At 45.3% G+C, this 16,923-nt stretch overlaps 1 protein-coding gene across 1 annotated transcript; it reads left to right on the top strand.

Moving 5' to 3' along the window:
- The first annotated feature begins 1,239 nt into the window (after positions 1–1,239).
- On the top strand, positions 1,240–14,538 carry fip1l1b (FIP1 like 1b (S. cerevisiae)). The gene is made up of 17 exons (XM_035420043.1): positions 1,240–1,486; positions 1,899–1,962; positions 2,045–2,102; positions 2,354–2,457; positions 2,557–2,618; positions 3,006–3,116; positions 6,998–7,128; positions 7,226–7,341; positions 7,892–7,951; positions 8,267–8,366; positions 8,452–8,605; positions 8,963–8,989; positions 9,958–10,012; positions 10,884–10,939; positions 11,235–11,451; positions 13,490–13,624; positions 14,286–14,538. The coding sequence occupies exons 1-17, from the start codon at positions 1,402–1,404 to the stop codon at positions 14,434–14,436; spliced, it is 1,686 nt and encodes a 561-aa protein (XP_035275934.1). The 5' UTR covers positions 1,240–1,401; the 3' UTR covers positions 14,437–14,538.
- Positions 14,539–16,923: the final 2,385 nt, after the last annotated feature.

Here is a 16,923-nt window from a genome sequence, read left to right as displayed (position 1 = left end):
AATGCTTTCACAAATATCTAAATTAGTTTCTACATTTGTTTGGGAAGTTATTTTACTGGACTGACTAACTAAAGAAATCAGTTAATTCTGTCACATTCTACTAGACTAACAAATAAAGTATCTGGCTAGCTTTTGTGAAAGCTTACATAATCATTGCTTTGCTTAGTATGCTTTTTGAATATTAATATAAATATTCATATACTATGTTAAAGGCATTTAGCAAATGTTCTTATCCAAAGCGACTTACACAAAATTTTGCTATGTATTTACATTGTATCCATACAGCTGGATATATACTGAAGCAATGCAGGTTAAGGGTACAGCGAGTTTCTTAATTGTTTGATCTCAACTCATGTCCTATAACTTTCCTGACAATGTACAACATAATATTTATGTGGAACGAACCCTGACACGTTGCATTTGGACAGTCTAATCTATTACAGTGCTTTCTGCAGCTTAATAAAAGATCTGTGCACATGGGACTGCATGTGTTGCAATTAAATATATAATTTGATTATCATATTTACTTGTTCATTGTGTAATCTAATGTATGCAGTGTTCACAAATTTTCTAATGCATTAAATGTTTGATCCTTCCTTGAAAAAGAGACCTTGGTCCCAATGGGGCTTCCAGGTTAAAAGTTGAGTATAATTTAATTAAACAGACTATAATTTGCTGACATGGTTCTCCACTGACTTGCAAGTTGCATTATAACATGTGTACTCAACATATGTTACCTTCATCATCATTGGTTACTGACTGACATGGCTTCAGTTGGTCCTGCATAAAGCATACTTATTGGGATGGCAGGTATATCCTGTTTTCCACCACGTTGACCATATTCTCTTCAGACAGACAGTAAGATGAAAAAACACAGGGCCAAGTTGCTTTAAATAATTGAGGAAACACTGGGTAACATTGCTTTGGAATACAGCTGTTTCGTTTGTGTGAGCTAAGATAGCCAATATTGTTTCTTGTAATTTAGCCCAATCTTAATATCAGTACTTTAAATGGCAGGCCTAGATTTTGCAAGTTTGAATTAATGACTTACAGACAGTGCTTTGAACGTGTGAATAACTTGCCATTTGTGTACGCTGAAAACGTGTTTTTCTTCATATATCACTGTATCTCAGCCCGAAACGCACAAGCCGCGCAGCGTTAAAGAAGACTCACGCCCATCGCCCCTGAATGACAACAAGAAAAACCAATAAAAAAAACCTCTCCCGCTTCGGCTACAGACTGGTTTTACTTCCGGGTCAAATCTTAGGGTTAGCGCAGCTAGGCAGCTAGTTAGAAAATTGCAGCTACTTCGTCACAATATCCGTATCGTAAGTGCAAGGTAAGTTAGCTTGCTAACAAGCAAATATCATTATTTAAGAGATTACGTCTTCTTTCGTAAACATGTCCGCTGAAGAAGCGGAGAAAACGACGAACGCTACGCCCGACGTGAGCGCCGGAGACGAGGAGGAGGAATGGCTGTACGGAGGTAAAAAAACGGGCCGAAGTCCTCGCTTACAGTTAGCGCTACAATGCTACCGTTTAGGTAGACTAGCTAACGTTATTTTGCGTTTGGTAAGTTGGCTTTCTAGCCCCAGCCTCGTAAACCGCCTACCCAACTTCGCATAGACATTTCAGTTGTGTTTACTTATATTTAATCCAGGTTGCTCGTTAAAGGTGGCGTAGGTTTCATTTAGAGTAACACAAGTGAAATAAGATGAATTTCGAGCCTTCAAGTGAGATTGCGATTATTGTTAACGTTATCTGCCGGTGTTAAATCGGCTGAGGCTTCGCCACAGTTCCGAGATGGCATACATTTAAGCGCCCCATGTACGGGATGAATCGGTGACTTGTACCGACGGGCTGTGAGGTTGTGAAATGTGGAATTACTTTTCTGACAGATGAAAACGAGAACAAGGAGGAGGAAGATGAGGAAGAGGCGGCTAAGCTGTCCGCCGCTGTCAGGTGATGTCTTCTGTGTGCTCAGTGTTGCTGTGTGGCTCTGTGTTTAGCGGGACTCACGCATTTTGTGTGTTTGTTCCCACAGTGCGCCGGCCCCACTCCCAGTCCCGGAGGAAGCCACGGGAAACGGTGTTGCCAAGCAGGTTGTTCTCTGCTGTGGGGGTTACCTGTGCTGGTTTGCACCCTGTGCTGACTGCCAGTGTGTCAGATGTGTGCTCAGTGTGCCCTGTTCGCTTGCATACATGCTGTGTGTTCGGTGTGATGTGTGTGCCTGTGGTTATAGGACTGCGGTAGTTGCTCAGATTGTGGGTTCATTGAGGTGCTACAGTTGTACCCTTGAGAAAGGTACTTCAGGTGCACAAGTGTAGCTTAAATGTGGTGTGTGTGTGTGTAGGACACTGCTGAGGAGAATGAGGACAGTGAGAGTGACAGTGATGATGATGAAGATGATGTCCGTGTTACAATTGGAGATATTAAGACTGGAGCACCACAGTATGCGTGAGTATTACGCACACACACACACACACACAGTGTATTTCCACACAAGTGGAGCCTCAGTTTGCTGTTGTTCATACTGTGTTTCTTGTCCTTGTGTAGGGCGTATGGAGCCACGCCAGTCAATCTCAATATAAAGACAGCGGGAAGAGCTTATGGATCAGGTCAGCCATGAACTCGCTCTACACACTGAACACACAATCACTGAACACACAATCGCTCAACACACTGAACACACAACCACTGAACACACAATCGCTCAGCAAACTGAACAGACAATCACTCAACACACTATCGCTCAACACACAATCGCTGAATACATTGAACACGCAATTACTTGACACACAGTGCACATACTCAAGACACACGCAATCAAAACATGTGGATCTGCTGGGCTCTAATGGGCAGGAGTTACCCCTGCTAGTGGGGGCAGGTGGGAGTTTTATGTGTGAGCTCTCCTCAGGAGTTACCCCTGCTAGTGGGGGCAGGTGGGGGTTTTATGTGTGAGCTCTCCTCAGTAGGTTTTTCAGTATGTGTCTCTCCTCTTGCAGTGGGTACCAAGCTGAAGGGTGTGGATCTGGAGGCCCCGGGGAGCATTAATGGGGTCCCTGTGCTGGAAGTGGACCTGGACTCCTTCGAGGAAAAACCCTGGAGGAAGCCAGGTAATGAGAGACGAGGGGTAGCTGTGTGTGCATGTGTCCGTGTGTGTGTGAGTGCATGTGTGTGTGTGTGTGTGTGTGTGTGTGTGTGTGTGTGTGTGTGTGTGTGTGTGTGTGTGTGTGTGTGTGTGTGTGTGTGTGTGTGTGTGTGTGTGTGTGTGTGTGTGTGTGTGTGTGTGTGTGTGTGTGTGTGCGTGCGTGCGTGTGTATATGCTTGCGTGTGTGTGCATGTGTCCGTGTGTGCGCGAGTGCATGTGTGCGTGTGCGTGTGTATATGCGTGCATGTGTCCGTGTGCGCGTGAGTGCATGTGTGCGTGTGTGTGTGTGTGTGCGTGTGTCTGTGTGTGTGCGCGCGTGTGTATATGTGTGTGTGAGTGCGCGTGTGTGTGCGCGTGCGTGCGTGTGTATATGCGTGCGTGCGTGTCCGTGTGCGCTTGCATGCACCAGTTTGTGTTTTTTTAAGAGAATGTGTTGGGCCTTGTCCTCGCTCTGCCTCTGTGTGCTGTTTTGGATGGGGTCTCTTCATCCTCTGAACTGACATAAATGGATATAAACTCTCATTAGAAGTGTGAATGTAATTCACAGAATGTTTACAAAACTTACACTAAAGTAAATAAACAAGCAAATTTGCAATTAAATAAACAAACACACAAATAAATAGTTCACGTGTATCTAAAAAGAACCATTTAGCTATTTAGTGGCCCACACTGCTAAATAACTAAAGGCAGTCTTTAGTTTCAGCGACAGTTAGCCCCTCCTCCCATCTCTCTCACTCCGGTACAGACACACACACAAGCCACATTTTGAATAAAATATACAGTTGCGATAATAAACAGTCCCTCCAGTTTTCCACGATAGGGAATTTTCGGAATTCAACACAACAACATAATGCTGCATTCTCCCCGACACTGCATAATTCGTAAAACTGCAAATTACACAGCAAATTACGTTGCGTCTGAATAAACATCCATCCATCCATTATCTATACCTGCTTATCCTGAGCAGGGGTCTGAATAAACAGAGTTTATAATTATAATGTACTTCGATCCTCAACTGGATCTGTTCCTTCGATGGAATCAGTTTCTTCATCCGTGTACCAGCTTTCTCCATCCGAGCAGGAATGCCCCTCTTCATCGCTCTGCAGAATCGAATCCCTCAGAAGCATTAGAAAATCCCTCCTTTTCTAATATTCTGTCAAATATCTAATCTGATATTTCTAATATTGTTTTCTTTCTATGTCTCTGCTTTCGTTCAAATTTACGTAGTCTACCATTTGGTCAGTCACACTCGGTCAAGTTCATCTCTGCTACAGGTGTGATACGGTTTTGATTTTGATATAAATAACGGTATAAATAACTTTTCTGCTTTTCCATTGGCTGCTTGAGGTGTCATTCATCTTGGGTTACTTACGGATATCGTCTGCAGGAAGTAACATCCCAATCAGAGTTGTAAACAAAGCGATAGGAGGGGGCTAAAAGCAAAACGAATGAATGTAGCTTATCCACATCAATTGTAAACTTTCATGGTCCTTTCCACAGCTATAGATCGGGCTGTGATTGGGCTAGAGACTGCCTCCTGGCATCATTTGAAAGCTTAGAGTGTCTACTTTCATTTGCTGGTAGCCACACGATCTTCCGTTCTGACGGTATTAATATAATAGTAACGGGTGCATTTTGAGTGCGCCGGCGCACTCATCGACTCCAGAGGGTTAAATATCAGAGAGTTGCAGTGTTCTCTGCATGTGATTGTTTGCAGATGCTGTTGTGTGTGTTCAGGTGTAAATCTGTGTATGATTGTGTTCAGGTGTGTGTGCGTGTAAGTGTGCATGTGTGTGTGTGTGTGTGTGTGTGTGTGTGTGTGGAGCTGGTATTCTGTATGTGATTGTGTTCAGATGGTTGTTATGTCCCAAATTCCACCTGCGTTATATTATCCCAGAGAACAGTTGTGTGGACATAACACACAGGAGGCCTCAAAACAAGGTGTTGGAAAACCCCTGAATATAGCCGAAACAATTATTACGAACTGAAAGACACATCAAAATGGACCACGGAAATCACAAATTGCATAAAAAGAACTTAAGTAGGAGCTACACTATTACCCTGATCTAAAACCAGTAGTTATTCTTCTCCTGTGGAAAACAAATAGGTGAGTTTTCCCCAGGATTTCTACTCCAACCAAAGCCTCGCTGTAAGGTGCAAAGGGTCTGTATCAAAGGTGGACCCAGGCCACAAACACAGTCTGTATCAAAGGTGGACCCAGGCCACAAACATAGTCTGTATCAAAGGTACACACGCCAAATACAGTCTGTATCAAAGGTGGACCCAGGCCACAAACACAGTCTGTATCAAAGGTACACACGCCAAACACAGTCTGTATCAAAGGTACACACGCCAAACACAGTCTGTATCAAAGGTGGACCCAGGCCACAAACACAGTCTGTATCAAAGGTGGACCCAGGCCACAAACACAGTCTGTATCAAAGGTGGACCCAGGCCACAAACACAGTCTGTATCAAAGGTGGACCCAGGCCACAAACACAGTCTGTATCAAAGGTGGACCCAGGCCACAAACACAGTCTGTATCAAAGGTGGACCCAGGCCACAAACACAGTCTGTTTTAAAGGTAGGCCACAGAAGTCTGATAGCTGATGATAATTCAACTGTTTGTCTGAAGCAGGGTTTATGTAGGGCCACAGGGCTTATGTATGGGCCCAGGACTTATGTAGGTGCCCAGGGCTTATGTAGGGGCCCAGGGCTTATGTAGGGCCACAGGGCTTATGTAGGGCCACAGGCAGGTGGATCAGTCGGGCATCAGCAGCTCATTAACGCAGGACCCCCAATCACCAGGGAGAGAGATGCTCAGGGTCTCGAGCAGGGGGTAGTTGAGTCACCAGGACGTTAAGTGGTGCCCTGTGTGTTGAGGTGGTTCTCTGTGTGTTGAGGTGGTGCCCTGTGTGTTGAGGTGGTGCTCTGTGTGTTGAGGTGGTTTTCTGTGTGTTGAGGTGGTGCTCTGTGTGTTGAGGCGGTTTTCTGTGTGTTGAGGTGGTTCTCTGTGTGTTGAGGCGGTTCTCTGTGTGTTGAGGCGGTTTTCTGTGTGTTGAGGTGGTGCTCTGTGTGTTGAGGCGGTTCTCAGTGTGTTGAGGTGGTGCTCTGTGTGTTGAGGCGGTTCTGTGTGTGTTGAGGCGGTTCTGTGTGTGTTGAGGCGGTTCTGTGTGTGTTGAGGCGGTTCTCTGTGTGTTGAGGCGGTTCTCTGTGTGTTGAGGCGGTGCCCTGTGTGTTGAGGCGGTGCCCTGTGTGTTGAGGCGGTGCGCTGTGTGTTGAGGCGGTTCCCTGTGTGTTGAGGCGGTGTCCTGTGTGTTGAGGCGCTTCTCTGTGTGTTGAGGTGCTTCACTGTGCGTTGAGGCGGTTCTCTGTGCGTTGAGGCGGTTCTCAGTGTGTTGAGGCGGTGTCCTGTGTGTTGAGGCGGTTCTCTGTGCGTTGAGGCGGTTCTCTGTGCGTTGAGGCGGTTCTCAGTGCGTTGAGGCGGTGCCCTGTGTGTTGAGGCGGTGCCCTGTGTGTTGAGGCGGTGCCCTGTGTGTTGAGGCGGTGACCTGTGTGTTGAGGTGGTGACCTGTGTGTTGAGGCGGTTCTCAGTGCGTTGAGGCGGTGCCCTGTGTGTTGAGGCGGTGCCCTGTGTGTTGAGGCGGTTCTCTGTGTGTTGAGGCGGTTCTCTGTGTGTTGAGGCGGTGTCCTGTGTGTTGAGGCGCTTCTCTGTGTGTTGAGGTGCTTCACTGTGCGTTGAGGCGGTTCTCTGTGCGTTGAGGCGGTTCTCTGTGTGTTGAGGCGGTTCTCAGTGCGTTGAGGTGGTGCTCTGTGTGTTGAGGCGGTTCTCTGTGTGCTGTTCAGGTGCGGATCTCTCGGATTACTTCAATTATGGCTTTAATGAGGACACGTGGAAGACCTACTGTGAGAAGCAGAAGCGGCTCCGAATGGGCCTGGAGGTGCTCACCGTTGCCTCGGTAGCCAGCAAGATCACGGTAAATACCTGGCGGGGGGAAGGGGGTTGGTAGGGGGTGGAGCTTGCTGTGTGTTTGGTCTCACCATGTTCTCTCACCCTGTCCTGTCACCCCCAAGGTTCAGCAGGGCAGGACCGGAAACAGTGAAAAGGACATCAGCTTACCCCCCCACCAACCTAAACCTGACTTCACCTCCCCAAGCAACCTCTACAAATCTGCGCTATCCACATCAAGGTAAGGGCATGCCCACGTACCTCCTGCAGTCATTCAGAACAGCGTTCACTCTGATGCTTTTGACTGTAGTTCTGTCACACACTGACTGTAGCGTATCAACTCTAACACTGACTGTAGTGTATTGACACTAATTCTGACTGTAACATATTCAGGCTAACGCTGACTGACTGTAGCACAGTAACACTAACACTGCATCTGACTGTAACACAGTTACACTGACACTGCGTCTGACTGTAGCACAGTTACACTAACACTGTCTCACTGTAGCAGTTACACAAACACTGTGGCTGCCTATAGCACAGTTACTCTTACACTGTGTCTGCCTGTAGCACAGTTACACTAACACTGTGTCTGACTGTAGTAGTTACACTAACTGTGTCTGACTGTAGTAGTTACACTAACTGTGTCTGACTGTAGCACAGTTACACTTGCACTGTGTCTGACTGTAGCACGGGCACATTAACACTGTCTGACTATGGCAGACTCTTGGACCTTGTTTCTCGGTAACTCTATGCTGCTGTCTCCCTGTTTTCTTGCTTGCCGCTCATAGGATTTCTCCCCCTCAGTGGGCAGCAGGGGGTGCTCCTGCTCAGGACGTGTCTTTCTATACGTAAGTGAGTGTGGGCCTTGCCCGTGAGAGTGCTGCTGCTGGGGACCATCAGTTTTCTGAGGGGGAGAGAGAGAGAGAGAGGGAGGTGTGTGTGTGAGAGAGAGAGGGGTGTGTTTGAGAGAGAGAGCGAGAGAGAGGATGAGTGTGTGTGTGTGTGTGTGAGAGAGAGAGAGAGGGAGGGAGGGGTGTGTTTGAGAGAGAGAGAGCGTGAGTGTGTGAGAGGGAGAGAGAGGGGGGTGTTTGAATGAGTGTGTGAGAGAGAGGGGGTGTATGTGTGATAGGTGCATTGCATCTCAGGGTGTGCGTGTGTTGCAGTAAGGTGACTGGCTCCATAGACGTGATTGGGGGACAGACTGCCACCATCAGTCGTGTGGAGGGAAGACGTCGTCACAACATTGAGGGGAACAACATTCAGGTGAAAATACACGCGCACACACACACACTCACACAGAGGTTTTCCACTCACTCGCTCACATGCATATACATCTTATTTTTCCCAGGTGATATCGGAGCACTCTTCTTCAGATGCTGAGACACCTGCCAAGATGCCACCTTTCTTCCCCCCTGGGCCACTCCCCCCCAACATTCCCCCTCCCCCTTTCCTACCCCCACCCCCAAATGTCAGCTCCGCCCCTCCACTCATCCCCCCACCAAGTAAGTGATGAATCTCTCTTTCATTACAAAGTATGCTCTGCGCTGGAAAAAAGTACATCAACCACTCATGGTTTTTTGAAGAAAATAGAAAGAAAATTGAACGTCCTTTTGACATTATCTACCTAAACTAGCTACATGTATTTAATAACTTTTTAACAGGTAATTAGTGAAGGACCAGTGGATCATTGTTTGAAATCCTGCATTTTTGTCGGATGTAGGTTTGAGATTGTAGAGTAACATCTCTGCTAGCTTAGCTAACGCTATAGCGTCCATAGGTATAGGTAGCAAAGGCAATACAAAAGATAGGTTCTGCATGCTCCCTGTTTGACTGACACTTGATGGGTTTCTGTTTTCCAGGGATACCCATCACTGTACCCCCGCCAGGTAAGTTAACCTTGTCACATTCCGACAGCCTGTAAATGTCTTTTGTAATATTTTTATATATTTCATTGTGAGCATATCGGTAGGGCCACCATTTTCTCTTTTTCGCACATGGACTTCAGCACTTCGCCTGGAAGGGGTTGATAACCCCCAGCCACGTGACTTCCTGTTATCCCAGTTACACAACCCGAGTCATCATCTTCATACAACAGTTATCCCAGTTACACAACCCGAGTCATCAGATTCATAAAGCAGTTATCCCAGTTACACAACCCGAGTCATTATCTTCATAAAGCAGTTATCCCAGTTACACAACCCGAGTCATTATCTTCATAAAGCAGTTATCCCAGTTACACAACCCAAGTCATTATCTTCATAAAGCAGTTATCCTAGTTACACAACCCGAGTCATCAGATTCATACAGCAGTTATCCCAGTTACACAACCGGAGTCATCAGATTCATACAGCAGTTATCCCAGTTACACAACCGGAGTCATCAGATTCATAAAGCAGTTATCCCAGTTACACAACCGGAGTCATCAGATTCATAAAGCATGTACTGCAAATAAAACAAAGATGATGATTAACAGCAATGTTTACAAGCGAGGGTCTTGTTAAATTAAGTCTGGTTCTTCAGGAGGGTGGTGCTAGTGGTTTGACTGTTGTACTGAGGATGTTTTGTTTGAAGCAATGTGAAGTACTGGTCTGAGAGCAGTTGTATAACACTTAATATTATACAACTATTAAATATTAGTCATATTAATACCTAATAATATGTGTGAATTTGTGTAAATGTGGCAATGTTTGGGAGTCTTGGGTGAATTTGTGTAAGTGTGGGTATGTTTGGGAGTCTTGGGTGAATTTGTGTAAATGTGGGTATGCTTTGGGGTCCTGGGTAAATTTGGGTGAATTTGTGTAAATGTGGGTATGTTTGGGGGTCTTGGGTAAATTTGGGTGAATTTGTGTTCTAGGTTTCCCCCCACCTCCTGGTGGTCCCCCTCCCTCTCTCATCCCCACTTTGGACAGGTAGGTTACTCAACCCCTTCATGAGAACTGTAACTCACACTCTCATCCACTCACTCATTCAATCACTCACTCACCCACTCACTCAATCAATCACTTACTCACCAATCTGCCCACACTCACTCACCCACTCACCCACTCACCCATTCACCCACTCACTTACCCACTCACCCACCTTTAAGCAGACTTGTGCAGTCGAGTATTTGATGGATCAGATCGACTTGTCATTTTGTGATGAAAATCGTAAAATGTTCCATCCCTAGCATGAAATATACGTGCCTTTGAAGTTGGACCACAGCTGGTATTTCCATGATATGATAAACAGATGTTGCATTTTCTTCTGCCAGTCAATTTTACCAACAAATATTTTGTCTGCTTTTGGTTCTTCTTTCCATCCAAAATGTGCCTATTCCTCTATGAACCACTTGGTCACTGCCCATTTTCTGCCATAGTCTGAAGACACATCTCTTCAGACTGTTCCTGGACTAACTCTAACACTGCTCCTCTACAGGGTTACTTCCAATCGTCGATCACTGTCTTATATCACCTGTATTCTTGTATCTCGATCTTCTAGCACATTCATGCTATATCTTCATCTAGCACTTGTTGCACCTGCATCGCCATCTTGATGTTGTAGCTCTTTATTATCTCTTGTAATCATGCCTGACTTGACTTTCCATAACTTTCCATGACTTAAGTCATGGAAAGCCAATGCTTACTGCATGAAGTAAATGTGATGTTCATGGATATGCATAGCTGATACTTAATGAGAATTATATCGGGCCTGTGTTCTGTAGCTGTTCCAGGGACCTTTTGTGTGAACTCATTGTGCGTCTCTGGATAACCGAATGTGATGTAATTTGCTTTCTTCTAGTGGGCATCCTGGTGGATATGATGGCCGTGCTGTACCGCCGTACCCCTTCTCCACAGGTAGGGGGCACTGCACTGAGGTGTTTTTACTGTCCCTGGTAATACCTGAGCAATCTCTTGGTAACACTTTAGCAACCACCTAAGACCCTAGCAACCGGAGTAAAACCCTAGCATCAAATTAGTAAGATCCTAGCCAACCACCTTGTAAGACCCTAGAAACCTTCTTGTAACCACCTAGTAACACCCTAGCAACTACCTAGAAAGAACCTAGCCACCACAAAGCAGTGCACTAACAGCACCCTAATACTGAGGGTGTGCTTTCCTGTCTAGCTAAACATGCATGTCTGTCTGCTAGGTGGATACCCTCCCCCACTGACAGGGACGGTGTCATCCTGGCCCAGTTTGATGGACAGCTCTAAGTCATGGGATTACTACCCTCGGCGGGAGAAGGAGCGGGAGCGGGAGAAAGAGCGGGAACGGGAGAAGGACCGGGAACGGGAGCGACCACGGGAGCGGGGCCATGACCGCGAGAGAGATCGCGACCACAGCCCCGCCTCTCTGGCCTATAACAGGTATAAAGCTGTGACCACAGCCCCGCCTCTCTGGCCTATAACAGGTATAAAGCTGTGACCACAGCCCCGCCTCTCTGGCCTATAACAGGTATAAAGCTGTGACCACAGCCCCGCCTCTCTGGCCTATAACAGGTATAAAGCTGTGACCACAGCCCCGCCTCTCTGGCCTATAACAGGTATAAAGCTGTGACCACAGCCCCGCCTCTCTGGCCTATAACAGGTATAAAGCTGTGTGTGTGTCTGAGCGCTGTGTGCGTGCATGTGTAGTGTGTAGTCTTCGAGCGTGTGTGCGTATTTTGTGCAGGGTTCGTACGGTCATGAAAAACCTGGAAAAGTCATTGAAATTTAAAATGCAATTTCCAGGCCCTGGAAAAGTTATGGAAAATAATATTTTTTGAAAAGTAATGGAAGCACAGCTAAAGTTGAATCAAATATAATAACTAATTAATCCAATCATAAAAATAGTATGTATAGTAATAAAACGTAAATTGGCACGTAACCTTCGTGGTATTTTGGTGGTGTGAGAAGTTGATTCGGTCTGGCTCAGTCTGTTTACAGGCACGCCCAACAGGCACGCATCTGCTAATGTAGCAGTTAGTAAACGTAGGCCCTACTGTCCCGACAATATGCCAGGGAAGTGCAGCTTCAATAATATATCAGGGCTCGAAATTAACTTTTTTACTTCGTAGCACTGGTGCTCCCAACTTCAAAAAGTTAGGAGCACCCACCAAAATGTAAGGAGCACCAACAATATATGCAATAGATTTTTTATTGATAAAAAACGACAATATAACAGTACGGTTTACAAGTAGCCTAACAGTTAAACTGTCACGCCTAAAAAAAAATAAAAAAAAACCCTTTTTCCTGTCACTTGTTACATGTTGCCCCATCCCTTCTTGGTAAATTGTATTTGTCCTAATACTGTAGCTTATTCTTCTGCCTAGTTTGGCTTTGCAGATGTTAGACCAGGATAGTGTTCATTGTTCTCGGCTGGAAATAGCTGTACAAAATAAGTAATTGTACCTTACTGAACCCGTGTTCAGCAGTTGTCTACGATCATGAAAATGCACTTTTGTACGTCGCTTTGGATAAAAGCGTCTGCCAAATGAATGTAATGACTCTTCAAGGAATTGCGTGTTATGCTTTCAAACGACAAAGCGCTTCTAGTCACATTAATACCGCTAATTAAATCAACCGCCAGTAAACTGCATCGGATTAATTAGCTGTTTCAACCGGGTCGCTACACAAAACACTACGTTAACGTTTCAAAAAAAATGCCGTAATCGTTCGCTTCAACTTTTCAGCTTTTTGATAACGCTAATAGATTGAACATAAACTTTTGTCTTCAGGTAACATTAGTTAACGCGTTAGCTCTCTGTGTCGCGTGACAGTGGAGTGCAGCGAAAGGGAGTGATTGAAGGCTAATATTAACCAATTTAAAATCAGCATTAAAGGTAAGAATGTCAAGCTCACGATTGGTTAGAAGGGTCACCGTCAGCTCACAAGGGACCTACTGAGTGTACTAACTAGCGAATGTACAGAGACGTTCGACTGAAAAAAGAAAAAAAAAAAGGTCGCACCAGAACAATTATTTGCACTCGCACAAATGCTCCCAATTATATTTCGAGGTCGCAAAGATTAAATTTCGGGAGCATATGCGACCAAAATGGTCGCTATTTCGAGCCCTGTTTGAGACATTGACGAAAATGTTGAACTATTCGAATTAAAATATGAGAGAATGTATCTAAGTGTGTCTGTCTGGTGTTTATTTGTTTTAGGGAGGCACCATATGTTTCAGATGCAGACCTAATTAGTGTTACAATAAATAATTTTAAATCGTCCCGCTGGGATAAAGTCATTTGTTTTGGTCATGGAAATTCAGTTAAAGGTTGTGGAGAAGTCATGGAAAAGTCATTGAAAATCATTGGTGAAAAAGTGTATGAACCCTGTTTGTGAGTGTAGTCTGAGCACGTGTGTGTGTGAGTGAGTGAGTGTGAGTGTGTGTAATATCTGAGCGTGTGTGTGTGTGTGTTTGCAGTGATGAGGAGCGGTATCGGTATAGAGAGTATGCAGAGAGGGAGAGAGGCTATCGCACCAGCAGGGAGAAGGAGGAGCGTCATCGAGAGAGGAGACACAGAGACAAAGAGGAGGGGCGACACAAGTCCTCCCGCAGGTACACACGCGTGTACACACACACACACTCACACACACACACAGATACTACACACACACACTCACACTCACACACACACACAGATACTACACACACACACACACACACACACACACTCACACACACACACAGATACTACACACTCACACTCACACACACACACACAGATACTACACACACACACAGATACTACACACACACACACAGATACTACACACACACACACACACACACACAGATACTACAGACACAAACACACACACACACACACAGATACTACAGACACACACACACACACACTGATACTACAGACATACACACACATACAGATACTACAGACATACACACACATATAGATACATACACACACTCACAGATACTACACACACACACACACACACAGACACACACACACACAGATACTACACACACACACACACACACACACAGATACTACAGACATACACACACATACAGGTACATACTCACACTCACAGATACTACACACACACACACTGATACTACACACACACACAAACAGATACTACACACACACATACAGATACACACACACACACTCACAGAAACACACACTGATACTACACACACACACACACACACTGATACTACACACACACACGTGTGTATCCTCTGTCTGTAGCAGCAGCAGTAGGCGACGGCACGACAGTGAGGAGGGCGACGCCCACCGCCGCCACAAGCACAAGAAGAGCAAGAGGAGCAAGGAAGGCAAAGAGGCCAGCGAGGACCATGCGGCCAATCAGGAGAGCGCAGAGGGCGGGGCCATGGAGTGACCCCACCTACCTGAACCTCCTCACTACTCCCATCTACCAAGCGAATTAAGCACCAACTGAAGATGTTAATTTGTTCAATAAAAATAGCTTTTTGATAAAGAATTACGTGTGTAATATGATTGGAACTGTTTCTATGGGTAAGCCAGCCTATTTTCAGCTCTACGGTGGGAAAGAGGGATATCGAGCCAGCCTGGTTCAGCTCTACAGTGGAAAAGAAGGATATCGAACCAGTCTGATTCCAGCTGTCCTGTGATGGATTGGCGGCTTGTCCGGGGTGTATTCCTCTCTCACCCAATGCACGCTGGGGTCGGCTCCAGCACTCCCCATGACTGCCCAGGATAAGCAGGTATAGATAATGGATGGATGGATGGATGGATGGATGCTCTGCAGTGGGAAAGGGCTATAAAGCTGGCGGTATATTCAGTAAGAACAAAGAACTTCAGGATTGAGCACCACCGGCGAACATGTCCACGAACACTGTTGTCGGTATACTCAGTGAGAACACCGCACCGTTTAATGTCACTCCACACCGCTGGGGGGCACAGAATAATTACGAGGCAGCTATTATTCAGGGCTGGAGTCTCACCCAGACCTCCGTCTCACGGCTACGCCATGGATGTATGAAGAAGGGCTATGCGAGATCACAACACAAAACAACAATGGCGTCGGTGATAGAAGCACAAGTGCAACAGAGACAGAGGAGTTTAAAGTGGCTTTAGTTTTGGTAAATGGTAAATGGACTGCATTTATATAGCGCTTTTATCCAAAGCGCTTTACAATTGATGCCTCTCATTCGCCAGAGCAGTTAGGGGTTAGGGGTTAGGTGTCTTGCTCAAGGACACTTCGACATGCCCAGGGTGGGGTTTGAACCGGCAACCCTCCGACTGCCAGACAATCGGTCTTACCTCCTGAGCTATGTCGTTTTAGTTTATCTAGCTATGCAAGAGAAGAAGAAAAGGCGAAGGAGATGGTACGTTCGCCCTCTAAATCAAAGTTTGACGGACAATGGAGAGTTTTGTCTGTACGTTTGGCAAATGCGGAGTTTAGACGAGGAGGTCCACTTCTCTTATTTCCGAATGTGTGTTAGGCGTTTTGATGACTTGCTGAAACGAGTAGCACCATTCATCAAACATGCGGGAACTCACAGAATTCCCATCTCTACAGAAGAGAAATTGGCGTTGACTCTCCGTACATTAGCACGTGAAGTCTGCCCTCTGAACTTTCAACCGTGATGTAACCAACCATGTGATATTTGGACCAATAGCTGAGAGGGGGAGGTCGGAAAACAAGAAAGACATTTTCTAAAAGTTCTCCCTGGAGGCCGTCGCACACTGCACTGTATGAACACACAACACCGTGTCTTTTTGTTCTTTAGTTCTCGTTGCGTCTTTTTGCTCAAAAAATTCTAATTCTTACAAAGTATACCGCCTACTTACTGAGTCAGCCTGGTTCAGCTCTACAGTGGGAAAGGGCTATAATGAGTCAGCCTGGTTCTGCTGTACAGTGGGGAAGGTATTTTGAGGCAGCCTGATTCCAGGTCTACAGTGGGAAAGGGGTAATCTTATGAAATTTGTAGGCTAAAGTTGCATTCTTGTCTAAAGTTATATTTTTCAATGCTGTTCTTACCTGGTCAGTGGAAGTGGTATTTCACCATTTCAGAATATTTTATTATTACTACACAATGTGATCCAATCTGGAAGAATAAAACACTTACTCCATGGTCTAGTTCCAATGGGAACTAAATAACATACGGACACATTTGCTGTCAGGTACAGGTGTATATCCGCGTGCGTGTGGATATTTATGGAAATTTCTGATCAGTCAACTTTAGTATATATATATATACATATATATATATATATATATATATATACAGTCCCCTCCAAAAGTATTGGAACAGCAAGGTCAATTCCTTTGTTTTTGCTATACACTGAAGACAATTGAGTTTGAGGTCAAAAGATGTACATGAGATGACAGATCTGAATTTCAGCTTTTATTTCCTGGTATTTTTATCTAGATTTGTTAAACAACTTTGAACATATCACCTTTTGTATCAGACAACCCAATTTTTAGGTGAGCAAAAGTATTGGAACGTGACTGACAGGTGTTTCTTGTTGCCCAGATGTGTCCTGTTAGATTGATTGGTTAAACAATAAATAGTTCTGAATGTCTACTCTTGGTTTTAGCCTTCGGTTTTGCCTGTGAAAACTGCATTTGTGTTATAAAAGATAAACTAACATGAAGACCAGAGAGCTGTCTTTGGGAGAAAAGCAAGCTTAGAAAAGAGGGGAAATCGATCAGAGACATAACACAAGCATTGGGGATAGCTTGTACGGCAACTTGGAATGTCCTGAAAAAGAAAGAAACCGCTGGCGTACTGAGCAACAGATATCAAACATGTCGACCAAGGAAAACAACAGCAGTTGATGACAGAAACATTGTGAAAGCTGTGAAGAAAAACCTCAAAATATCAGTCAGTGACATCAC

The sequence above is a fragment of the Anguilla anguilla genome, chromosome 5, assembly GCF_013347855.1.
Source record: "Anguilla anguilla isolate fAngAng1 chromosome 5, fAngAng1.pri, whole genome shotgun sequence".
Taxonomy (NCBI): domain Eukaryota; kingdom Metazoa; phylum Chordata; class Actinopteri; order Anguilliformes; family Anguillidae; genus Anguilla; species Anguilla anguilla.
This window is presented reverse-complemented; position numbering and strand designations above follow the sequence as displayed.